General features: G+C 40.1%; 1 protein-coding gene across 5 annotated transcripts in view; it reads right to left on the bottom strand.

The window, feature by feature from the left end:
- LOC110493827 (mechanosensitive cation channel TMEM63B) overlaps positions 1-26137 on the bottom strand; it is a 103157-nt gene that overhangs the window by 33923 nt on the left and 43097 nt on the right. For 3 of the 5 annotated variants that reach the window (XM_021568331.3, XM_090204947.1, XM_090204948.1), the window contains exons 4-10: positions 19932-20022; positions 18786-18823; positions 14689-14831; positions 12139-12190; positions 11793-11901; positions 11532-11602; positions 4987-5067 (exon numbers count right to left, since the gene is read on the bottom strand). In XM_021568331.3, coding sequence (XP_021424006.1) covers positions 4987-5067; positions 11532-11602; positions 11793-11901; positions 12139-12190; positions 14689-14831; positions 18786-18823; positions 19932-20022 — 585 coding nt within the window. Of the gene's footprint in view, positions 1-4986; positions 5068-11531; positions 11603-11792; positions 11902-12138; positions 12191-14688; positions 14832-18785; positions 18824-19931; positions 20023-24326; positions 24366-26137 lie in introns of all 5 variants that reach the window. The other 2 variants (XM_021568328.3, XM_021568329.3) reach the window with 1 other exon arrangement.

The following is a 26137-nucleotide window of genomic DNA, read 5'->3' as shown; positions in this document are numbered from 1 at the left end:
TGAGTCAGGTTTGTAGGCCTCCTTGCTCTCACACGCTTTTCCAGTTCTGCCCACATATTTTCTATAGGAATGAGGTAGGGAATTTGTGATATCCACTCCGATACCTTGACTTTGTTGTCCTTAGGCCATTTTGCCACAACTTTGGAAGAATGTTTGGGGTCATTGTCCATTTGGAAGACCCATTTGCGACCAAGTTATAATTTCCTGACTGATGTCTTGAGATGCTGCGTCAATATATCCACATAATTTTCCTCCCACGTGATGCCATCTATTTTGTGAAGTGCACCAGTCTTTCCTGCAGCAAAGCACCCCCACAAAATGATGCTGCCACCCCCATGCTTCACGGTTGGGATGGTGTCTTTGGCTTGCAAGCCTCCCCCTTTTTCCTCCAAACACGAGGATGGTCATTATGGCCAAAAGGTTATATTTTTGTTTCATCAGACCAAATCAAATCGAATGTATTTATATAGCCCTTCGTACATCAGCTGATATCTCAAAGTGCTGTACAGAAACCCAGCCTAAAACCCCAAACAGCAAGCAATGCATGTGTAGAAGCACAGTGGCTAGGAAAAACTCCCTAGAAAGGCCAAAACCTAGGAAGAAACGTAGAGATACCATGCTATGTGGGGTGGCCAGTCCTCTTCTGGCTGTGCCGGAGGACATATCTCCAAAAAGTATGATCTTTGTCCCCATGTGCAGTTGCAAACCATAGTCTGGCTTTTTTAGGGCGGTTTTAAAGCAGTGGCTTCTTCCTTGCTGAGCGGCCTTTCAGGTTATGTCGATATAGGACTCGTTTTATTGTGGATAAAGATGCTTTTGTACCTGTTTCCTCCAGCATCTTCACAAGGTCCTTTGCTGTTGTTCTGGGATTGATTTGCACTTTTCGCACCAAAGTACGTTCATCTCTAGGAGACAGAACACGTCTCCTTCCTGAGCGGTATGATGGCTGCGTGGTCCCATGGTGTTTATACTTGCATACTATTGTTTGTACAGATGAACGTGGTACCTTCAGGCGTTTGGAAATTGCTCCCAAGGATGAACCAGACCAGAATTTATTTTCGGAGGTCATGGCTGATTTCCCCATGATGTCAAGCAAAGAGTCACTGAGTTTAAAGGTAGGCCTTGAAATACATCCACAGGTACACCTCCAATTGACTCAAATGTCAATTAGCCTATCAGAAGCTTCTAAAGCCATGACATCATTTTCGGGAATTTTCCAAGCTGTTTAAAGGCACAGTCACTGTAAACTTCTGACCCACTGGAATTGTGATACAGTGAATTATAAGGGAAATAATCTCCAAACAATTGTTGGAAAAATTACTTGTGGAAAAATTACATGCACAAAGTACATGTCCTAACCAATTTGCCAAACCTATAGTTTGTTAACAAGAAATTTGTGGAGTGGTTGAAAAAGAGTTTTAATGACTCCAACCTAAGTGTATGTAAACTTCCGACGTCAACTGTACACGCTCACACATACAGTACCAGTCAAAAGTTAGGAAACACCTACTCATTCAAGGGTTTTCTTTATTTGTACTAATTTCAACATTGTCGAATAATAGTAAAGACATCAAAACTATAAAATAACACATATGGAATCATGTAGTAACCAAAAAAAACATCCACCCTTTGCATTCTCTCAACCAGGTTCACCTGGAATGCTTTTCCAACAGTCCTAAAGGAGTTCCCACATAAGCTGAGCACTTGTTGACTGCTTTTCCTTCACTCTACGGTCCAACTCATACCAAACCATCTTGATTGGGTTGAGGTCAGGTGATTGTGGAGGCCAGGTCATCTGATGCAGCACTCCATCACTCTCCATGGTCAAATAGCCCTTACACAGCCTGGAAGTATGTTTTGGGCCATTGTCCTGTTGAAAAACAAATGATACTCCCACTAAGCCCAAACAAGAAGGGCTGGTGTATCACTGCAGAATGCTGTGGTAGCCATGCTAGTTATGTGTGCCTTGAATTCAAATTAAATCAGAGTGTCACCAGCAAAGCAGCCCCACACCATCACACCTCCTCCATGCTTCATGGTAGGAACCACACAAGTGGAGATCATCCATTCACCTACTCTGTGTTTCACAAAGACCAAAAATCTCAAATTTGGACTCATCAGACCAAAGGACAAGTTTCCACCGGTCAGATGTCCATTGCTTGTGTTTCTTGGCCCAAGCAAGTCTCTTCTTATTGGTGTCCTTTAGTAGTGGTTTCTTTGCAGCAATTCGACCATGAAGGTCTGATTCATGCAGTCTCCTCTGAACAGTTGATGTTGAGATGTCTCTGTTACTTGAACTCTGTGAAAAAAATTGGGGTCTGCAATCTGAGGTGCAGTTAACTCTGGGTCTTCCTTTCCTGTGGCGGTCATCATAGACAGTTTCATCATAGCACTTGATGGCTTTTACGACTGCACTTTAAGAAACTTGAAATGTTCTTGACATTTTCCGGATTGACTGACCATGACTTAAAGTAATGATGGACTGTCATTTCTCTTTGCTTATTTGAGCTGTTCTTCCCATAATATGGACTTGGTCTTTTACCAAATAGGGCCATCTTCTGTATTCCCCCCTTACCTTGTCACAACACAATCGATTGGCTTAAACGCATTAAGAATGAAAGAAATTCCACAAGTTAACTTTTAACAAGGCACACCTGTTAATTGAAATGTATTCCAGGTGACTACCTCATGAAGCTGGTTGAGAGAATGCCAATACTGTGCAAAGGGTGGCTGATTTGAAGAATTAGTTTAACACTTTTTTGGTTACTACATGATTCCATGTGTGTTATTTCATAGTTTGTGTCTTCACTATTATTCTACAATGTAGAAAATAGTACAAATAAAGAAAACCCTGGAATGAGTAAGTCTGTCCAAACTTTTGACTGGTACTGTACAACACACAAAGTAAGGCTCAAGTCTTCGGGTAAGTGGATTCCGACCCATAACTTTGGCAATCAATTCCAGTAGCATGGAAGATTTCTCCAGCCACTGGAGATCAATAGTGTTTAGCTCCAGTGGGCGAGTAGGAGAAGATCAAGATGGCCACTGCTGAGTCATCAAGGGCTACTTCTGTCATCAGAACTCACGGATCTAAAAAACAAGGCCCTCTCCTGCGATATCGTATAGGTCACACAGATAACATGTCTTAGTCACAGTTATGGACACTGTTGCAAACTTTAAACAAAAGTGGTTCGTCTACAGGGTTGGGTAGGTTATTTTATCAACGTAATCATTTACAGTCACTAGTTACCTAACCAAAAATATAAATCAGTAAAGTAACTTTTGTGATTACTCAAACTCCGTAAAGTAATCTAAGTTTAGGCATTAACTCAGAATTCTTAAAGTTACGCATTAACTCTGAATGGTTAAGGTAATGGTTAGGAATATACTTAAAACAAAAATATCAAAAACAACTTTGTAATCGATGGATTCGAACATGCAACCTCTGGGACCAGAGACAGAAGCCCATCCACCATCCCCATTCACAACACCCTAGCAAAACCAAAGCCTACTTGATGGTAACAGCACTCACAGTTTCCCCTAGCTGCTGGTTTCCATGTTATCTCCCAACGTCCTCAGAAATGGATAGATGTTGAATACTGACTTGTAGTTGACATGTGATACCTTTTCAAGATATAGGATTTTCAAGAAGCAAAGCAAAACTTTCCACTTTTGGGTGTCAGGGAAAATGTATGAAGTAAAAAGTAATTTTAAGTATTTTTACACCACTATTTTACACCCCACTCGGAATGGTTATAGTAAGGGTTAAGGTTTAGTTACTCCCCATGTAGTTACTCCTCAACCCTGCGTCTCCATATCCAATTCAAACACTATTTTATGGACCTTAAACTTGCCTTGACCCATTTGTTGAGAGTGAGGAGGTAATGAGTTTAATTAATGTATTATCTCTATGTCTGGTCAACAAAAAAAAATATGGGGGGGGGCTTTTCTTCCCTTCAAAAATGGCAGGAATAAATTCCACCTGGAGTTGTTCTGCAGTAACTACAGATCATCTTAGTTAGACCTGTATTGTCGCAGCAAAATAATCCTGCAGAAACAGGATTTGTCCATTTAGTCCATCATGTTGCTTGATCGCTGGTCAAAATGAGGCTACATGTAAAGTGGAATACTGATAATATAACCATGGGTTTTAAGTTAAATTATGTAAATCACTCATCTGCATTGCAGCGCAGGAAAATCTCAGCAACAAAAGAGTGATCAAATTAAAAGTGAAGTAATATTTAACATAGGCTATATAATAGATACCTCACATGTGACCCGTGATAAAACTATGTAATTAGCCTATTAAAATGTTATTGACTCCATAAAGATGATTTAACAATACTCAACAAATTATAGTTGAGTTACAGTAATAGGTTTTCAAGAAAGGTCTGAGTTGTCTATCAAAGGCAAAAATATGTAATATTATTGTAAAATAAATGATAAAATCATACAAGGCATAACCTTAAGATACAAGGCCTTATCCTAGGTATGATCAGACCGGGAACGAGAGAGAAGTCATGGCTTGTGCCATGTCCCATAGCTTTTGGGGGAGAGAGAGGTAGAAAGACTGTGTATATTTCACCAACGCAGGTCAGGAACAAAAGAGAATGAATCTAAGAGTTAAAAAAAAATAAGTATCTGACTTGTTTGGATTCCAAATCTGAGTTGTTGACCAATAGCATTACTGTTGAGTTAACTTCCCATCAGATATCAGACCCGCATGATATAAAGACGACAGAATGAGGGATGTGGAGAGCAACACAGAGAAGGCTGAATTCTTAAGACAACACAAAGGAAATGTTTGCATACAGTGTAAAGAGTCACTTCAGGGGCAGTCCTACAATCATACATCTGTATAATTTTGTCAAGCGATGCCATTTTATGTAGTGAGGGTTTGATATGTTGGGGGCTGAAATTGTGATGACGCATTCTAAAGGAAAGTGAGAATGAACATAATTGGTGAACAGCAGGTAAATGTCTCACCTCTCAGCATTCAGGGACATGAGTTTGGCTACGTTGTAGCAGATTCGAGCATCAAGAACAGTGCAGTTCTCATAGGCTTGTCTGTGTGACAATGGAGAGAAAAGAAAACAATTACCATACTATAATGAGAGTTGATAAAGTCAGTGATCTTAAAATGGCAGTGCCATTTTTTATATTAAGAAAACCAGATGGCACGATTATCTTGTTTTTTTTATTTACAGATTGCCAGGGGAACACTCCCAACACTCAGACATCATTTACAAATGAAGCATTTGTGTTTAGTGAGTCTGCCAGATCAGAGGCGTAGGGATGGTCTCTTGATAAGTGTGTGAATTATATAATTTTCCTGTGTTAGGTTCTAAATAACAGGGTAAAAACTGACAGACAACTATGAAAAGCTCAAACCAAGTTGATTCACCCAATGGGTCAGACAGCTGAACAGACAAAGACATTCACACAAGCACTGGTATTTAACTCTTCCTCCTATACAGAGTCTCCTCCTTACATATCTGAACAGCCAATACACCTCTGTTGCTAGACACAACTTGAGTGATCTGTTCTTCCTCACTTCATCTGACCACAGCCCAAATTCCTCACTCCTCCCTAACTCATAGCTGTCCTGTTGACTTGTACCAGACTGTGGCACTTCTCCTTTCCATAGGATCCCTGATGTCTAACAATAACATATTGTGACAATGTAAATGTTCTACATTCCTCTTTCTCTCTCAGTGACATGAAAAAGGATGTTTCATGTTTTCAAGTTTAGGAGTCAGAACCATTCAAAATGTAATAAGTACTTTTGGGTATCAGGGAAAATGTATGGAATAAAAAGTACACTATTTTATTTAGGAATGTAATGGAGTAAAAGTAGAAAAAAATATAAATAGTAAAGTACATACATTTGAAGTTGGAAGTTTACATACACCTTAGCCAAATACATTTCAACACAATTCCTGACAATTAATCCTAGTAAAAATTCCTGTCTTAGGTCAGTTAGGATCACCATTTCATTTTAAGAATGTGAAATGTCAGAATAATAGTAGAGAGAATTATTAATTTCAGCTTTTATTTCTTTCATCACATTCCCAGTGGGTCAGAAGTTTACATACACAATTAGTATTTGGTAGCATTGCCTTTAAATTGCTTAAGCTTGGCCAAACGTTTCAGGTAGCCTTCCATAAGCTTCCCACAATAAGTTGTGTGAATTTTGGCCCATTCCTCCTGACAGAGCTGGTGTAACTGAGTCAGGTTTGTAGGCCTCCTTGCTCGCACACGCCTTTTCAGTTCTAACCACACATTTTCTATAGGATTGAGGTCAGGGCTTTGTGATAGCCACTCCAATACTTTGACTTTGTTGTCCTTAAACCATTTTGCCACAACTTGGATGTATGCTTGGGGTCAATGTCCCTTTTGCGACCAAGCTTTAACTTCCTGACAGATATCTTGAGATGTTGCTTCAATATATCCACATCATTTTCCTGCCTCATGATGCCATCTATTTTGTGAAGTGCACCAGTCCCTCCTGCAGCAAAGCACTCCCGCAACATGATGCTGCCACCCCGGTGCTTCACGGTTGGGATGGGGTTCTTCGGCTCGACAAAATGGTCATTATGGCCAAAAGGTTATATTTTTGTTTCATCAGACCAGAGGACATTTCTACAAAAAGTACGATCTTTGTCCCCATGTGCAGTTGCAAACCGTAGTCTGGCTTTTTTTAGGGCGGTTTTAAAGCAGTGGCTTCTTCCTTGCTGAGCGGCCATTCAGGTTATGTCGATATAGGACTTGTTTTACTGTGGATATAGATACTTTTGTACCCATTTCCTCCAGCATCTTCACAAGGTCCTTTGCTGTTGTTCTGGGATTGATTTGCACTTTTCACACCAAAGTACGTTCATCTCTAGGAGACAGAACGCGTCTCCTTCCTGAGCGGAATGGCAGATGCGTGGTCCCATGGTGTTTATCCTTGCGTACTATTTGTACAGATTCACGTGGCCCATCAGGTGTTTGGAAGTTGCTCCCAATGTTTAACCAGACTTGTGGAGGTCTACAATTTATTTTCGGAGGTCTTGGCTGATTTCTTTTGATTTCCCCATGATGTCAAGGCACCAAGTTTGAAGGTAGGCCATGAAATACATCCACAGGTACACCTCCAATTGACTCAAATTATGTCAATTAGCCTATCAGAAGCTTCTAAAGCCATGACATCATTTTCGGGAATTTTCCAAGCTGTTTAAAGAAACAGTCAATGTCGTGTATGTAAACTTCTGACACACTGGAATTGTGATAGTGAATAATAAGTGAAATAATCTGTCAGTAAACAATTGTTGGAAAAATTACTTGTGTCATGCACAAAGTAGATGTCCGAACTGACTTGCCAAAACTATAGTTGGTTTGTGGTTGAAAAACAAGTTTTATTGACTCCAACCTAAGTGTATGTAAACTTCCGACTTCAACTGTATACCCCAAAAAAACTACTTAAAACCTGTAGTACTTTAAAGTATTTTTACTTAAGTACTTTACATCACTGATCTTCACCCAATTCCCACATAGTGCCTTCAGAAAGTATTCATACCCCTTGGCTTATTCCACATGTTGTTGCATTACAGCCTGAATTCAAAATGGATTTAAAGAAAAAGTCTCACCCATCTATCTACACACAATAATAACCCATAATGACAAAGTGAAAACAGGTTTGCAAATGTATTAATACATCTAATTTACATAAGAATTCACACCCGAGTCAATACTTTGTAGAAGCACCTTTGGCCATGACTACAGCTTTGAGTCGTCTTGTATCAGCTTTGCACATCTGGATTTGGGGATTTTCTCCCATTCTTCGTTGCATATTTTCTCAAGCTCCGATAAATCAGATGGGTAGCGGCATTGAACAGTAAAATGAAAGTATTTCCACAGATGTTCAATAGTATTCAAGTCTGGGCTTTGCCTGGGACGCTCAAGGACGTTCACATTCTTGTTCTAAAGCCATTCCAGCATTGCTTTGGCTGTATGCTTGGGGTCATTGTCCTGTTGGAACGTAAATTTTCGCACCGGTTTTAATTCTCAAGCATTTGCATGTATTTGGTTCTATTCTTTGTTTCCTCTATCCTTACCAGTCTCACAGTCGCTGCCGCTATAACACATCCCCAAAGCAAGCTGCTGCCACCCTCATGCTTCCCAGTAGGGATGGTGTTAACCAGCCACAGCTAAACCCCTGTCTTTCTCCAGACATTGTGTTGTGCATTCAGGCCAAGTAGTTCAATTTTGGTCTCGTCAGACCACAGAATATTTTGCCTTATGCTTATGGACAGCCAGCTGGGTAGTTCCATATGATGGGAAATTGCTCTTGGGAACTTTCAACACTGTAGAAATTGTTTTCGATCTTTTGTAGTGGAAATGTTTAGCGTCCTCTGTGTCTGCAAATGTGTGACTACATGTAGCGTGTTGTTTCTTGTTATTGTGTTAGGATGTTCTGCTCTCAGGGAAGGGACTGATTGAAGAACAGAAAGAAGGGAACACATTGTTACTTTGGCCCAACGCCTAGAAACTGTGTGTGCAAGGTCATGATCAGCCTATTGCACCCTGAGAGCAGAGACGCCCAGTTTGTGCACGAGTATAAAGAGTGCTGAAGGGAGAGCATCCCTTCAGAGCGTCTGACAGACTTGTATTTTGAGTATTAAGTTTGTTGTAACCTCTCCGGCCGTGATAATACATCTGTTCATTAACTTTGAGTCCTTAGTGGGTAATTTCCTCGACACCTTCCCCAGATATACTGTATGCTTCATCACAATTCAATCTCATATCTACGGGCAGCTCCTTGGACATCATGGCATGATTTCTGCTCTGACATGCATTGTCAACTGTGGGACCTTATATAGTCAGGTGTGTTTCTATCTAAATTTGGTCCAAACAATTGAATCAGCCACAGGTGGACTCCAATCAGGTTGTAGTAACATTTCAAGGATGACCGAAGGAAATTGGATGCGCCTGAGCTCAATTTGGAGCGTCATAGCAACGGGGTGTGAATACCTACGTTAATGAGATTTCAATACATTTGCAAATCTTTCTAGAAACATGTTCTCACTGTCAATTATGGGGTATTGTGTGTGGATGGGTGAGATTTATTTTATTTTAATCCATTTTGAATTAATACCATAACACAACAAAATGTGGAATAAGTCAAAGGGTATGAATACTTTCTGAAGGCACATATAGTGGGGTCTGGAATTATTGACCCCCTTGATAAAGATGAGCAATAATGACTGTAGAAAATAAACAATAAAAAAAACTGAGCTATATATTTTGCTAAAAAATGTGGGAAATTATGTTGTTATTTGTATTTATTAAGGATCCCCATTAGCTACTGCCAGGGCACCAGCTACTCTTCCTGGGGTCCAGCAACATTTAGGCAGTTATAGACAATTTAAAATATTACATGACATTACATTTCATAACACTTCACTCCATACATTTAGTGTGTTCCCTCAGGCCACTACTCCACTGTCACAATACAACATCCATGTGTACATGTTGTAGAGTGTGTGTCTTATGTGTATGTATGTCTGTGCCTGTGTGTGTGTCGCTTCACAGTCCCTGCTGTTCCATAAGGTGTATTTTTATTCTGTTTTTTTAATAATCTGATTCTACTGCTTGCATCAGTTACCTGATGTGGAATAGAGTTCCATAGAGCCATGGCTACATGTAGTTCTGTGCACCTCCCATAGTCTGTTCTTGACTTTGGGATTGTGAAGAGACCTTTGGTGGCATGTCTTGTGGGGTATGCATGGGTGTCCGAGCTGTGGGCTAGTATTTTAAATAGACAGCTCGGTACCTTCAGCTTGTTAACACCTCTTACAAAAATAGGTAGTGATGAAGTCAATCGCTCTTCCACTTTGAGCCATGAGAGATTTACATGTACACTACCATTCAAAAAAGTTTGGGGTCACTTAGAAATGTCCTTGTTTTTGAAAGAAAAGTCAATTAAAATAACTTCAAATAGATCAGAAAAACAGGGTAGACATTGTTCATTTTGTAAATGACTATCGTAGCTGGAAACAGCAGATTTTTTATGGAATATCTACATAGGCATACAGAGAGCCATTATCAGCAACCATCACTCCTGTGTTCCAATGGCACGTTGTGTTAGCTAATCAAAGTTTATAATTTTAAAAGGCTAATTGTTCAATAGAAACCCCTTTTGCAATTATGTTAGCACAGCTGAAAACTGTTGTCCTGATGAAAGAAGGAATAAAACTGGCCTTCTTTAGACTAGTTGAGCATCAGCATTTGCGGGTTCGATTACAAGCTCAAAATGGCCAGAAACAAAGAACTTTCTTCTGAAACTCGTCAGTCTATTCTTGTTCTGAGAAATAAAGGCTATTCCTAGCGAGAAATTGCCAAGAAACTGAAGATCTCGTACAACGCTGTGTACTACTCCCTTCACAAAACAGCGCAAACTGGCACTAACCAGAATAGGAAGAGGAGTGGGAGGCCCCAGTGCACAACTGAGCAACAGGACAAGTACATTTGTCTAGTTTGAAAAACAGACGCCTCACAAGTCCTCAACTGGCAGCTTCATTAAAATAGTACCCGCAAAACACGGGTCTCAACGTCAACAGTGAAGAGGCGACTCCGGGATGCTGGCCTTCTAGACAGAGTTCCTCTGTCCAGTGTCTGTTCTTTTGCCCATCTTAATCTTTTATTTTTATTGGTCAGTCTGAGATAAGGCTTTGTTGTAACTCTGCCTAGAAGGCCAGCATCCTGGAGTCGCCTCTTCACTGTTGACGTTGAGACTGGTGTTTCGTTTTTTTGTGTTTGAATTTAGTTTTTTTGTGTTTAAGATTATTTTATGCCAAATATAAATGAAATGGTAAATAATGTACTGTGTCATTTTGGAGTCACTTTTATTGTAATTAAGAATATATTTTTCTAAACACTTCCACAATAATGTGGAAGCTAACGTGTTTACAGATAATCCTGAATGGATCGTGAATAATAATGAGTGAGAAAGTTTGATCATACCCCAAAGACATGCTAACCTTCCCATTTATTGGTAATGTTTAGAAACATATGCTTAGAAACATCTATTCTTATTTACAATAAAAGTGACGACAAAATGACAATACATCACTTACCATTAATTTATATTGGGCACAACACAATCTGAAATGCATCCATAAAGTTGGTAGGGTCACAAGCTTGATGTAGTTCACTGCATGCTAGGAATATGGGATCACATTCTAAACTTTTGACTAGCTTATTTATAAAATAGTCTTTATGGGTGTATATCATGTTGACCCCTTCCTTTTTTCAGCAAAAAAATATTGCTTGTTAATGCAATTGTTCAGAGACAGAGATTTTGTTTAAGTATAATATAAGTTCCCATTTTTGTTTGCATACAGTATTTGAATGATTTATTTTACAGTCATTATTGTTCATCTTTATCAATGATGTCAATCAATTCTGACCCCCACAGTAGAATGTACCACACATGCAGGTGCAAGCCAATGCTGATGTCTGACAATAAATGAAACCAGAGAAATGCTTACTGAAAGTGTTGTTTTATGTGGACCTCTTCGGCATATTTGGAGATCCCATTGATAAATAAAGTACGTTTCACCTGGAAAAGAGCATATGCTTTGATTTATGACTGCTGAAAAAAACACATCTGTTAACCAGATGTTGCCATGTACTGTACTTCATAACTGTTACATTCCAAATGTTTCTATAGTAGCCCATGATTAAGTGGACATTGCAGTCATCTGAATTTGACGATGGATAAATAAATAAATAAATCCAATAAACTTTACCAGGTCGTCCTCCTTGTAATGCATCTTGGACGTGTGTCGTCTCATGCTGTACACAGTCAGAAGCAGGTATATGAATGCAAACGAAGTGTGGAGCCACAAGAGGTTAGTCCTGAGAAAACGCAGAAGAGATTTGATAAATATGTTGTTTAAAAGATGTCTAAAAACATTACAACCAGTATACAGTCATCTGATCATGATGTACCAAAATAATTAATAATAAAGTCATTGCAACCAGTTTTGCCTCCTGGGATTTTCCGTAACTACCCATCATTCCTTCTTTTCAAATAATGCCATTGGTTTAATATCCAACAAAATAACAAAAGCGTGTTATAAAAAATTTACCTACCCAGACTTCAGGTTTGCTATAGTGGTCCGCCCAAAGCTGTATGCATTATTTTCTGGTGACAAAAAGAGAACAATGTATATAGACATTGTCTTGTGACATTTCCTTTAAGTATTTATATTATCTGTACTTAGTCTGTTAGTCAACTTAAATAAACTTTATTGTAGCAATTTAGCTATGATAGTCAACTAAAATAAAGTAGTCTGCCTCAGAATACAACCTAACAGATTTCGTTCCAAAATCATGGGCATTAACATGGACTTCCTTTGCTGCTATAACAGCCTCCACTCTTCTGGAAAGGCTTTCCATTAGATGTTGGAACATTGTGTCGGGGACTTGCTTCCATTCAGCCACTGATGTTGGGCCATTAGGTCTGGCTCGCAGTCGGCGTTCCAATTTATCCCAAAGGTGTTTGATGGGTTTGAGGTCATGGCTCTGCAGGCCAGTCAAGTTATTCCACACCGATCACGACAAACCCTTTCTGTATGGACCTCGCTTTGTGCACGGGGGCATTATCATGCTGAAACAGGAAAGGGCCTTCCCCAAACTTTTGCCACAAAGTTGGAATGTAATTGTATGCTGTAGCGTTAAGATCTCCCTTCACTGGAACTAAGGGGCCTAGCCCGAACCATGAAAAAACACCCCAGACCATTATTCCTCATCCACCAAACTTAACAGTTGGCACTACGCATTTGGGCAGGTAGCGTTCTCCTGGCACCTGCCAAACACAGATTAGTCTGTCGGCCTGCCAGATGATGAAGCGTGATTCATTGCTCCAGAGAGCATGTTTTCACTGCTCCAGAGTCCAATGGCGGCGAGCTTTACATCACTCCAGCCGACGCTTGGCATTGTGCATGGTGATCTTAGGCTTGTGTGTCGGCTGCTCGGCTATGGAAACCCATTTCATGAAGCTCCCAACGAACAGTTATTGTACTGACATTGCTTCCAGAGGCAGTTTGGAACTCGGTAGCGACAACAAGAAGGAAACAGTACAGAATAAAAATATCACAAAACATGCATCCTGTTTGCAATAAGGAACTAAAGTAACACTGCAAAAAAATGTGGCAAAGAAATTAACTTTCGCAGTGCTGAGGTGTCACTACAGCCTTGGGTTCAATCCCAGGCTGTCATAGCCAGCCGTGACTGGGAGACCCATGAGGCAGCACGCAATTGGCCCAGCGTCGTCCGGGAATGGCCGGTCTGGATTTCCTTGTCTCATCGTGCTCTAGCGACTCCTTGTGGCGGGCTGGGCGCCTGCAAGCTGACTTTCGGTTGTCAGTTGTACGGTGTTTCCTCCGATAGATTGGTGCAGCTGGCAAGAAGCAGGGTGGCTTGGTAGGGTCGTGTTTCGGGGGATGCATGTTTCTTGACCTTCGCCTCTCCTGAGTCCATAGGGGAGTTGCAGCAATGAGACAAGACTAACTACCAATTGGATATCACGAAATTAGGGAGAAAAGGGGGTAAAAGGAAAACAATTGTTTTTTAAATAACTTCATGTACTGAATACAAAAGTGTTGCGTTGGGTAGAATTTGCCCCAAACATATCACTGATTACCACTTCATATTTCCAAGAATTGTGGTGGCTGCATCATGTTATGGGTATTTTTTTCATCAGCGAGGGAGTTTTTTTTATGATAAAAATAAACGTAATAGAGCTAAGCACCGATAAAATCCTAGAGAAAAACCTAGTTCAGTGCTTTCCAAAAGACACTGGGAGACAAATTCACCTTACAGTAGGACAATAACCTAAAACACAAGGCCAAATATATAATGGAATTGCTTACCAAGATGATGTTGAATGTTCCTCAGTGGCCTAGTTACAGTTTGGACTTTAATTGGCTTATGGCTATGGCAAGACTTGAAAATGGCCGACTAGCAAGGATCAACAATAAACTCGGGAGAGCTTGAAGAATTAAAAAAATGTGCAAATAATGTACAATACAACTGTGCAAAGCTCTTAGAGACGTACCCAGAAAGACTCACAGCTGTAATGGCTGCCAAATGTGATTCTAACATATATTGACTCAGGGGTGTGAATAATTCTGTATTTAATTTTCAATACATTAGAAAAATGTTTTAGAAAAATGTTTTACAGATATGTTTTCCCTTTTTCATTATGGGGTAGTGTGTATAGATGGGATTCCATTTTGAATTCAGGCTGTAACAACAAAATGTGAAGTAAGTCAAGGGGTATGAATACTTTTTGAAGGCACTGCAAATGCCTTAATGGGCCGTTTTGGCATATCAAAACCCAAAACAAGGACCGATTGGTCCATTGGTGTTTTTGTTGTCATAGGAGATTTTGTAAACGAACTGTACAATGGAGAGCAGATATGCTACTTCTATGTGCAAATCTGATGGAATACGTCTTCATGTTGTACCATTGTTTATTTCTTTGTTGAAGTCACATTAATTGGCAAAGTCTCACATGACCGACAACAAAAACAATGTAGTGTGTCTAACTTAAGGTGATCTCATAAAATAAGGGATTTATAAAGGTAAACAAGAGGTACATTTCATTAATAGAAATTAATGGAAATCTGGCATACTCACCCAAAAGGTCTCCAGAAAAGTTGACTGGCAGGACGATGCCCACAGACAGAACCCCAACAACCACCAGCTGGCCGATGATGTGGCGCTGGAAGGAAAGGTAGTGCACGGCGTCCTCACCACACTTCTCCCGGATCTCCTCGTCCCTAGGTGGGGTGAGGGCAGGAGAAGTGGGTTCACTTTTGGAATATAAGTTGAGACCCATTTACACAGAGACAAGAACCTTATTTTTAAACGTTTTGACCTTATTTTTGGTGAAAGGGGTAGGAGGTACATTTTTTACATTTTAATTAAAACCACTTAAAGCCCAGCATGAGACCTAGTTATGTGCAAACCTGGGATAACTAGTTTTAAACTATGCTTTGTGTAAAGTAACAATTTTTGGGAAGGAACAAATAGTTTGTTTGGCGGTGACAACAATAAATGGCATGGCTGTGTCTGGAACTGCATGTTGCAGATAGAAATATAATGAATAGAGCACACAATTTCTTATACTTTTCCACTATCCGACAGCAAATCATATTTGATCTACACAATTCATTATATGAAAATTCGGTAAAATGTCCATTCTTCGGAATGTCCATTGCCTCAGGTGTAGATAATCAAGTCAAACCAATTAACTAATAATATTTTTTTACAGATAAGTATAACCAAGTTGTGACGCTCAACTACTATGACTATCAACATGCCACTGAAAAGGTCGAAAGCTGCTGATTTTATGATACCTGAAAATACTGCAGAGACATTCAAAGCCATTTGCAAACAGCAAGTTGGATGCTTAGAAAAAACAATTTAGAAACATTTTTTTTTCTTCATCTGAGGGTAAGTGCTCTCGTTTCAAACACACACTATACCATCTTTAAAAAGACAGTTTACACAGAGTACAAACTAACATGTTCAACCTACCTAGGTTAATTCAAGAAGGCTGTTATTAAATGTGTTCCCTTTCGACATTTAATAGCCATATTTTGTTAACATTAAACTGTTCTTATGGCTGTGTAATAAAACTAATTACTTTGAGCAACATTTTATTAGCATGTTAAATAACATTTTGATAATTGCATTTTATTTGCATAGCAATGAGCTGAGAGTATTTATAAGTATGGTATTACTCTATTATGCAATTATAAAACAATTACCAAAGTTCTATGTAACACCAATGTTGCTATTGTAATAATCAAAGAAATTACAGATGTATAAGAACTTGATGTCAAGTGTTACTATATTACCTTATTTCTCACTCATTGTGAAAATATATTTGTTAGTCATTTAGAAATACTCTAATTTTGAGATATGTCCCTCATACAGGTTATTTCTAGGATATAGATTAAGATTCATATCTGAGAGCCCTCCAAACCATGTGCTAACGATCATACACTGAACAAAAATAAACACAACATGCAACAATTTCAAAGATTTTACTGAGTTGCAGTTCATAAGGAAATTAGTTAATTGAAATAAATTCACAAAACGTGAGAGAAATAACTATTTTGTGCGTATGGAAAATGTATTGGACGTTTTAATTGAGCTCATGAAACATGGGACCAACAATTTACATGTGTTCATATTTTTGTTCAGTATATATTTAGACTAATTCAACTAAAGGTTGACCGATTAATCGGAATGGCCGAATTAAGGCCGATTTCAAGTTTTCATAACAATCGGAAATAGGTATTTTTGGATACCGATTTGGCAGATGATTATTATTTTATTTTTTACACCTTTATTTAATCTTTGTTTAACTAGGCAAGTCAGTTAAGAACACATTCTTATTTTCAACGACGGCCTAGAGGTGGGTTAACTGCCTCGTTCAGGGGCAGTTAACGACAGATTTTTACCTTGTCAGCTCGGGGGATTCAATCTTGCAACCTTACAGTTAACTAGTCCAACGCTCTAACCACCTGATTACATTGCACTCCATGAGGAGACTGCCTGTTATGCAAATGCAGTAAGCCAAGGATAGTTGCTAGCTAACATTAAACTTCTCTTATAAAAAACAATCAATCAATCATAATCACTAGTTAACTACACATGGTTGATGATATTACTAGTTTATCTAGCGTGTCCTGCGTTGCATATAATCGATGCGGTGCGTATCGTTGCTCCAATGTGTACCTAACCATAAACATCAATGCCTTTCTTAAAATCAATACACAGAAGTATATATTTTTAAACCTGCATATTTAGCTAAAAGAAATCCAGGTTAGCAGGCAATATTAACCAGGTGAAATTCTTTCACTTCTCTTGCGTTCATTGCACGCAGAGTTAGTGTATATGCAACATTTTGGGCCGCCTAATTTACCAGAATTTGACGTAATTATTACATAAGGTTGAAGGTTGTGCAATGTAACAAGAATATTTAGACTTATGGATGCCACTCGTTAGATAAAATACAGAATGGTTCTGTATTTCACTGAAAGAATAAACGTCTTGTTTTCGAGATGATAGTTTCCGGATTTGGCCATATTAATGACCTAAGGCTCGTATTTCTGTGTGTTATTATCATGTTATAACTGTCTATGATTTGATAGAGCAGTCTGACTGAGCAATGGTAGGCAGCAGCAGGCTCGTAAGCATTCATTCAAACAGCACTTTCGTGCATTTGGCATTAGAGCGACTGCTGCCAATTCACTCCATTCACCCAATTCACTTCAGCTGTTTATGACTTCAAGCCTATCAACTCCTGATATTAGGCTGGTGTAACCGATGTGAAATGGCTAGCTAGTTAGCGGGGTGCGCGCTAATACCGTTTCAAACGTCACTCGCTCAGACTTGGAGTGGTTGTTCCCCTTGCTCTGCATGGGTAACGCTGCTTCGAGGGTGGCCGTTGTCGTTGTGTTCCTGATTCGAGCCCAGGTAGGAGCAAGTAATTATTTTCAAAACACCATCAATAGATACATATTATGTTAGATCTGTAGTAGTTTTTAAAGGAAAAGGTTCACACATCCGAGTTATTGGGGTTCAAGCAGACAGAAATCCGGCCAGTATGACGTAGAACTGATTAAGTTGCTCTCACTACACTGGAAGTTAACAGGAATATGACATTTAGGATTGCAAAAACGTCTATCGTACAGGTCATATTTCAATACCGGCCGATGTCAAAACTCAGGAGGGTGTCTTCTCTTGAATGAGCCATTGATTTTATTTTTGTGATATTCCTACCTCGAGAAATGTGTAATTTAACGGAGGGTCTAGCACATTTTCTGCCTTTTTAGTCCGGGGTGAATTGTATGGTGCCGTTGTCAGAGATATTATAGAAAGGAGATAGGAATCCAAGGAATCTAATGAATAATGGAAAGTATAAACCCCACCCAGCAGACTGTCGACTAATCGCATTCACATTGTCATGCTGCGTCACACGGTTGCTAAACTAATCGTCACACAATCCCTTCTCAAAGTCAGTATATATGTCGAGGAATGTGCCTATTGTCCTCGAAAGTACGCAATGTAACGAGCTATACGATATTACAGATAGCAAGTTAATTATCGCACATCTCGGAAAAGATTTGTAATGTTGTACTTCTTTTTGACAAAATTCGTGTTGGGTTTTGAGCTAGCGTCCAACAGACTCCCATTCACTCTTTGCAGAAGAGTGCGCCTTCACCCAGAATGCACTGCGCGGCCCATTGCCGCGGGCAACGTTTACCATCTCCTCAAATGTTAAACCCCACCCTGAGGCGCATTATTCACAGGTTGAACATGGTGAGATTGGAGACTCCTAAATTGATAGTGCAACTTCTTTTAGGCAATTTTACAGCTAACTAGCCACTTGACATGCTAATATTGTATTTGGGATGCAGCAGAGATGGTGCTATGTCCTGGTCTAAAAAACAGACCGGTGAACATTCTTTATATATTTCATAGATAAGAAAGATTGTAGCTGAGAATTAATCAAGGATTCTAATATTTTTGAGAGGCAAGAATGTTTTGAAATAGGGCCATAGTTATTTATCACTGTTTGTTCCGATCAGAGGTGACCTTTAGCACATTAGCATTACTATTCATTCAGTAGCACATTTTTGTGGCAACTTGATGTGCATGATCTCTAGCTTTTTCCCAATCAAGTATTTACATAGAACGTTGATAACAGACTCACTTACTTTATTCTGAAGATGGCAGTTAACCAGGAACAGAAGCCCTGCAGTGTAGACATGCACAATGACAATCAGACATTTGAAAAATATGCAGTTTAAAACAAAAAAATTGCAGTTGAAAACAGTCGCTTTTCAACAGATGGAGATAAAAAAATAAATAAAATGAAATTCCACACAATCAAATAATTTGACAGTGGTGATGCATTATAAAGTGTTTTCGTTTTTAGGCCCCAATTCAATCAATTGCAGATAAATAAAAAACAATGCTGGTTTATTCTGTATCAGAGGTGTTAAATCCAACATGCTATTCTCATGGTTATTGGATGTTGATGTGAAACCTAAACTCAAAACATAGTGTAAACATTTAGAATTAAACTACAGTGTTCCTTTATCTGCAATTTTTTTAATTGGGGTGCAAGTACTGTATGATCAGAGAGGGCAATAAACAGGGGACTGTCTGGGGTAAAACCAACATGATCAGGACAGCTATAGCAGTGGCCCAATCGTGATGTGAGTTTTAGTGAACAGACAGGGAGAGTGGAGGCAGAGCCTTAGCCTACCAGCTGGGATTAAAAGGCTAGGAGGTAGAAAGAGATAACGTGGACTGAATTTACCTACTAGGGTGATTACAGTGCTACACATGACTCTGGGATATCGTATGGAGTTCCATAGAATGTTCTTGAGTGACATTGGTGTTTGGATAACTGACTGGTTTAGCTTATATTTCTGTAAAAGTCACAAGTTTTAAAATATGTATGAGTGTCTGTTCCACGCATTGGGGCATTTCATCTTAAGGATATTAATTAAAACTATCACCACATACAATACTGTGTTGCATTACTTGGAAGAGTCAAGAGAGATAAGGAGATAAGTCTCCCTTATGATAAAACATCTATGTACTGAATCGATAAGGGGTGGGAAGTCTCTATCAGGAGTCACCAAGTGAAACTCTGTGTCTGACGGACCTGACTCCACCCACATCCAAGGCTGGCAGCCAGCGGCTTTACAGTCCTCTACTTATCTTGCATTATTTAACAGGGATGGGAGGCAAAGCCAATGGAGTCGATTAAAGAGATGCACGTGTGACCAGTAGGAGACAACCTCAGTGGTGGGGAAACATTCGGAGGGAGGGAGTAGGGAGGGATTTCTCACGTTATCCCGTTGATCGAAGTCGACAGAGCTGGAGACTGAAGTGAGACGTTCATAGCGGTCTGGCGTTTCAGAATGCAGAGCTGAGGCAACACTGGAAACAGAGGACAAGTGTCAGGCTTTGATGGAGGCACGGAGAACAAGGCAGGACCGGGTCCTGCAACTGTGGTTTAGTTTGTTAATTTGTGGTTTGAAACAGAATGGAATTGAGGCTAGAGGAAAAGCTAATGAGGTCGATTCCATTTTAATTCCATCAATTCAGAAAGTAAACAGAAAATTGGAATGTCAGTTTACTTCCTGAATTTACAACATTTAAATATAATTTGACCCCAACCCACATGTTTCACTGCTGCATATTTATCATCAAAAATTTCAATTTATTAATGAAACCATAACAGTTACTCAACAATGTCTGTAGAACCATGCCATTCTGTGTATATTTTATAGTCAGTTTGATAAACTCTCCATCTCTCGGAGGGTCTAACATGACACATTCAAGATCCCATCATCCCTCAGCGGAATTACTGGCCAATCAAGCATTGCTGACTTGGTACGTACAGAGGCGTCAATCAGAAAACAGTTAATTTAGTCATTGTCACATGAGATAATCCTACATTTGACTTTTTACTGTAGATACTATGCACTAACAAAATCACACAACATTTCACTTGAACTCCCCACACCAAGGTCAACATCAACAGGGCTGCTATGTGAATGACATAATAGATGTCCAGCTCCACGAGTTCAACATTTGTAACTACACAAACATCAAACTCGTGGGGCTGGATAGATGTCTAGATTATGGTTTGTGTCATGACTGTAAAGTCTGGTAGAATCAGCCAACAGTGTAATGACGGTTTATGACATCTGCCTTGTCAGGGAGGTATCAAGTAAAGGGTTACCCCTCACTCTATAGGACAAGAGACATACACAGTGTGCAACTCAGACCAACACAACTCTGGCTGAGGGTGGTCCATGCATGCCAAGCATCCAGACATTAAGGTAGGCATCATTGAGGGTACCCTCAAGCCAAATAATGGTTGTGTGCTGGCAGTATAATTTTTAGACTGAAGAAAGGCTTTGAATGATCTATGTTGGCCACCATTGCATTGTGCTGCCTATCATGCCTGAGGAAATACACTATATATACAAAAGTATGTGGACTCACCTTCACATTAGTGGATTTGACTATTTCAAACACACTCATTGCTGACAGGTGTATAACATCGAGCACATAGCCATGCAATCTCCAGACAAATATTGGCAGTAGAATGGCCTTACTGAAGAGCTCAGTGACTTTCAACGTGGCACCGTCATAAGATGACACCTTTCCAACAAGTAAATTCGTTAAATTTCTTCCCTTCTAGAGCTGCCCCCCGGTCAACTGTAAATATTGTGGAAATGTCTAGGAGCAACAACGGCTCAGCCGTGAAGCGGTAGGCCACAAGCTCACAGAACGGGACAGCAGAGTGCTGAAGAGCAACAATCACTACAGAGTTCCAAACTGCCTATGGAAGCAACGTCAACACAAGAACTGTTCGTCGGGAGCTTCATGAAATGGGTTTCCATGGCCGACCAGCCGCACACAAGCCTAAGATCACCATGTGCAATGCCAAGCGTCGGATGGAGTGGTGTAAAGGTCATCACCATTGGACTCCAGAGCAGTGGAAACGCATTCTCACGAGTGATGAAGCACGCGTCACCATCTGGCAATCCGACGGACAAATCTGGGTTTGGCGGATACCAGGCGAACGCTCCTTGCCTCAATGCATAGTGCCAACTGTAAAGTTTGGTGAAGGAGGAGTAATGGTTCGCCCAACATCAGTGTCCAACCTCACTAAATGCTTGTGGCTGAATGGAAGCAAGATCCCGCAGCAATGTTCCAACATCTAGTGGAAAACCTTCCTAGAAGAGTGGAGGCTGTTATAGCAGCAAAGAGGGGGACCAACTCCATATTAATACCCATGATTTTGGAATGAGATGTTCGACGAGCAGGTGTCCACATACTTTGGTCATGTAGTGTACCATCTTTGATATGCATAATCTCATTTTGTGATTAGAGCTCCACTGAGCAATGGACATGCATTGTCTTATGCTTTAAACGCCAAGGGCCATATTCAATTCAACCTATTAACTGTCTTCTCATCATGAGCAATAGTTTTTTTTTACGCTATAAGAAAGCCTGTTTTGGGTTATGTACTCAAACATGTTAAAACAAAAAACTGCAACTCAAGGCCAGGCACTACGGGCAAATGTTTTGTGTTTATTTTACCTTTATTTAGCTAGGCAAGTCAGTTACGAACAAATTCTTATTTTCAATGACGGCCTAACTGCCTTGTTCAGGGGTAGAATGACAGATTTTTACCTTGTCAGCTCGGGGATTCGATCTTGCAACCTTTTGGTTACTAGTCCAACGCTCTAACCACTAGGCTACCTGCCGCCCCTAATGACTGACAGTTTCCAGAAAAATGGATTTACAGGATATGCAAATATTTGCATATTTAATTAGAGTACCACAGTATGAGTCATAATACCCATAAAACCTAGGAGGTCAAACAGGGAAATGGTTCCAATAATTATTCCACCATAGATCTTTCCCATAGGGGATTTAGAAATGCTTCAAATAAGGGCTGTGTTTCGTGTAGGCTTACCCTGGCGTGAGGTTTGGATAACCATGTAAATCTTTCTAGGACAAGGTGACTTCGATCAATATATTTGCCTGTATTTACCCCCCCCCCCCCCCACCCCCCAAAATGAAATGCTAATTAGCTGCTAATGTGGCTATCATAAAGAACTGCAAATGCCATGATGATCTGAACGAGACTGCCGAATCAAGGCAAAGGTCATGGATTAACCATCTAACATTAGCTAAATGTAATAATGAATAAATTGGCTACATTTCTTTAAAACTGACGGTTCTGTGAACTGTCTTGTGCAAGTTTTAAATTGACACAATACTTTTTAGTAAAGGTGTCAGCTAGAGATGATGTGCAGGACCTTGCAGGGATTTGTAGTTTTGCATGATGTCTACTTTGATGCTAATTAGCATTTTCGAATCCGAGAGTAAATGGAGCCGAATATATTGATAAAATCACATTGACCGAGAGAGAATTACATGGTTATCAAAACTTCACGCCAGGGTAAGCCTACATGAAACACATCCCTTGTTTTAAGTGTTTCTAAAATCCCCTGTGGGAAAAATGTTTTTTTTTTTAAATGATTGGAACCATTTCCCTGTTTAACTGCTAGGTTTTAAGGGTATTATGACACCTCCAGAGTGGGGCTCTACAGCCTAGGTGATTGTGATTAAGGGGGGGGGGACCATTAGTGTGGTGCCTGGCCTCAACAACAACAGTATTACTCCATAATTTCTTGAAGGGTAGGATTTGTTTTTGACCTATTCCGGAAAGACAGTTAGCGATTTTGAATAGGGCCCAAAGTCTACAAATAGGTTGTTATAGATGCAGCACTGGGTGTGTATTGTAATCTCCCACTCTTACATCCTACAACAGAAGATCTACCACGGTCCAACAATAAACTTAGTCCAGTGACGACATGTACAGAAATGGGGGCATTCATCCGTCAGGACAGAAGACCACATTCCACTTTCTAGCTGGATTCCAATCTGAAAACACTCCTTTCCTCTGCTTTTATTGACCCCTTCATAGCCCTGAATGGACAGAGGGGAAGGGGTCATTTTTTGACTGAGAACCCAGCCTGTTGAGAACTTGGCTTCTTATCGTCTAATAAAGGGTCCACTCGGGAGGTGCTATCATCACAGCTAATGTCACAAGGATTCACAAAGACGCCACAGCAAGAGGGCCTAGGGAAGTTCACATCCACCCTGATTCACCGTTTACCTTGTATTATTTGCTCTCAGTGTATCATAGTTACCCTTTTCTCTTCTCCGACTATGTTATATTCAAATATGTAAAAAGGAAGCATGCATGTCAAAAGATTCATATGTTAGGTGACAGTCAAAAGCATCAGAAGCCATGGCAGATACACTGGTGGAAGTCAACAGTATGGTTAATGACACACAAGGCACTTATGGTGGGTTAACCAAAGTCAGAGTCGACACCCAATAAATCCACAGCAAAAAGCAGTGACGGAGCCCTCACACCAAACCATCTTGCTTGTTAATAAGATAGATACACATAAACCTTTCTCACACACACACCAACCCACAGGACACCCCAATTGGAGTTGATTGCAGTACATTATGGAATTGGAATGCAAGCACACACACACACACACACACACCTGAAAGGAAAAAAGAGAGTGTTAGTCCACCAGTGAGCAGGACAAGTACAGTTAGGACAGTAAAGCAACCAGGGAAGAGAGAAGACGACATTGGAAAACCAGGAGATAATCAAAACGTGTTTAAAAACAACATACTATTCCCGCTCCTCCAATCCGTTGAAACGCTTCTTCGATCTTCACAGTGAAACAAACAAAAAAAAACAGGAAAAATGAGCATAATCGGCATGAAAAGGAGTACACATTTACTTCATTAAGGTTAGTCCTGGATAGAAATCCTGAAGTGTCAACAAATTAGATGTTACACAATGTATAGGAGCAGGACAGGTTTATGAGAGCCATAGGTGGGGTGAGGTTGAGGGGCGATCCATCACATCACATGGGCCCTGATCAAATGTCACCCCACAATCCTCACCACACACACAGACATACAACTCCCACACTGGTGACCCCTGCTTCATCACAGCTCTGAAAGAACCCCTGAAAGCAAGAAAACAGCTGTGTGTGTGAGTGCGTCTGTTAGTGCTGACCAATTAACAAAAATGTGGGCCCGGTTTACTCATTGACCAACGTTTTTATCTGAACTCACCACGCTGTTTCTCTAGAGAGAAATCAAATCCAGTACAAACTGTGGGAAGTTCAACATAGTTTAGTGCAGAAAATGTGGTAATTAAGTACATTGACAACAATCCACCCTTGCAGACAGCTGCCCGTTCTTGCCTGGGCATACACGGAGACAAAAGGGTGCGTTTTTCTCCATCTAGGCGCAGGAGCAGTTAGTATAGCATTAGGTGCTTGCCTCTCTTTCCCGCCCAAAAATGTGTTTGCTTGTAGAGCAGCTTTGCTGTGCAAGCCAGACGGTGGAAAGTTACAACAGCGCTGTGCAGTACGTGACCATATGGCCGACGCAGGCAGTGGCTCCACTTCTGTCAGCAGCGTAATTTTGGGGAAAGCTGGGAAACTTTTTTGGACTATGAACCGGCAACGAATGAATTAAGTGATAGGCAGTAATATTGGCAGTCACTACCTTCATGGGGCTTTTATTAGCTAATTGTTTTATTATGTGTAGTTACAGAAGAAAAACAAAAATCTTACCAATATTGAAGACCGTGACTATTTTTCAAAAACCGAACCGTAACCAAATCATCCTCAAAAAACATGAAATCACTCAGCACTAGTGTGTGTGTGTAGGGAGTGACAAGGGAGATGGAGCGGGACAGACAAGAAAACAGGAAGTATGTGGCACAAAAGAGATTGTTCAGTCAGCTGTGGGACTATAGCAGGAAACGGTTCGCCCCTCTCTCTCGCTGTCCTTTAAATTAATGGGAGGAAAGAACGATTTCAAAGAAAATGAAGCACTTAGAAATCTCATACATCATATCCATGAGCAGACCCAGGTCACTTTAAAGTAACCAAATAAGTCTTCAACTATTATTGTACTTATAAGGGGCCATCCAGGATTGGTACACAGTAAATCAAGGAGAGTTGAAATCACGGTGTAAAAATTGTTAGGGTTAAATTGACTCCACTTGAGTTATTTTAACCCTCAGCGTGATACGCTCTCTGGAGTTAGTTGGGTCGGAGTACTTTTGACTCAATTAAGAATAAAACAGAGACAGGGAGTTAAATCTACAGTGCCTTGCGAAAGTATTCGGCCCCCTTGAACTTTGCGACCTTTTACCACATTTCAGGCTTCAAACATAAAGATATAAAACTGTATTTTTTTGTGAAGAATCAACAACAAGTGGGACACAATCATGAAGTGGAACGACATTTATTGGATATTTCAAACTTTTTTAACAAATCATAAACTGAAAAATTGGGCGTGCAAAACTATTCAGCCCCCTTAAGTTAATACTTTGTAGCGCCACCTTTTGCTGCGATTACAGCTGTAAGTCGCTTGGGGTATGTCTCTATCAGTTTTGCACATCGAGAGACTGACATTTTTT

Source organism: Oncorhynchus mykiss, chromosome 17, assembly GCF_057628025.1.
Source record: "Oncorhynchus mykiss isolate SJ-2025 chromosome 17, ASM5762802v1, whole genome shotgun sequence".
Taxonomy (NCBI): domain Eukaryota; kingdom Metazoa; phylum Chordata; class Actinopteri; order Salmoniformes; family Salmonidae; genus Oncorhynchus; species Oncorhynchus mykiss.
Note: the sequence above shows the minus strand (reverse complement) of the source record. Positions and strands in the feature narration are given on the sequence as shown.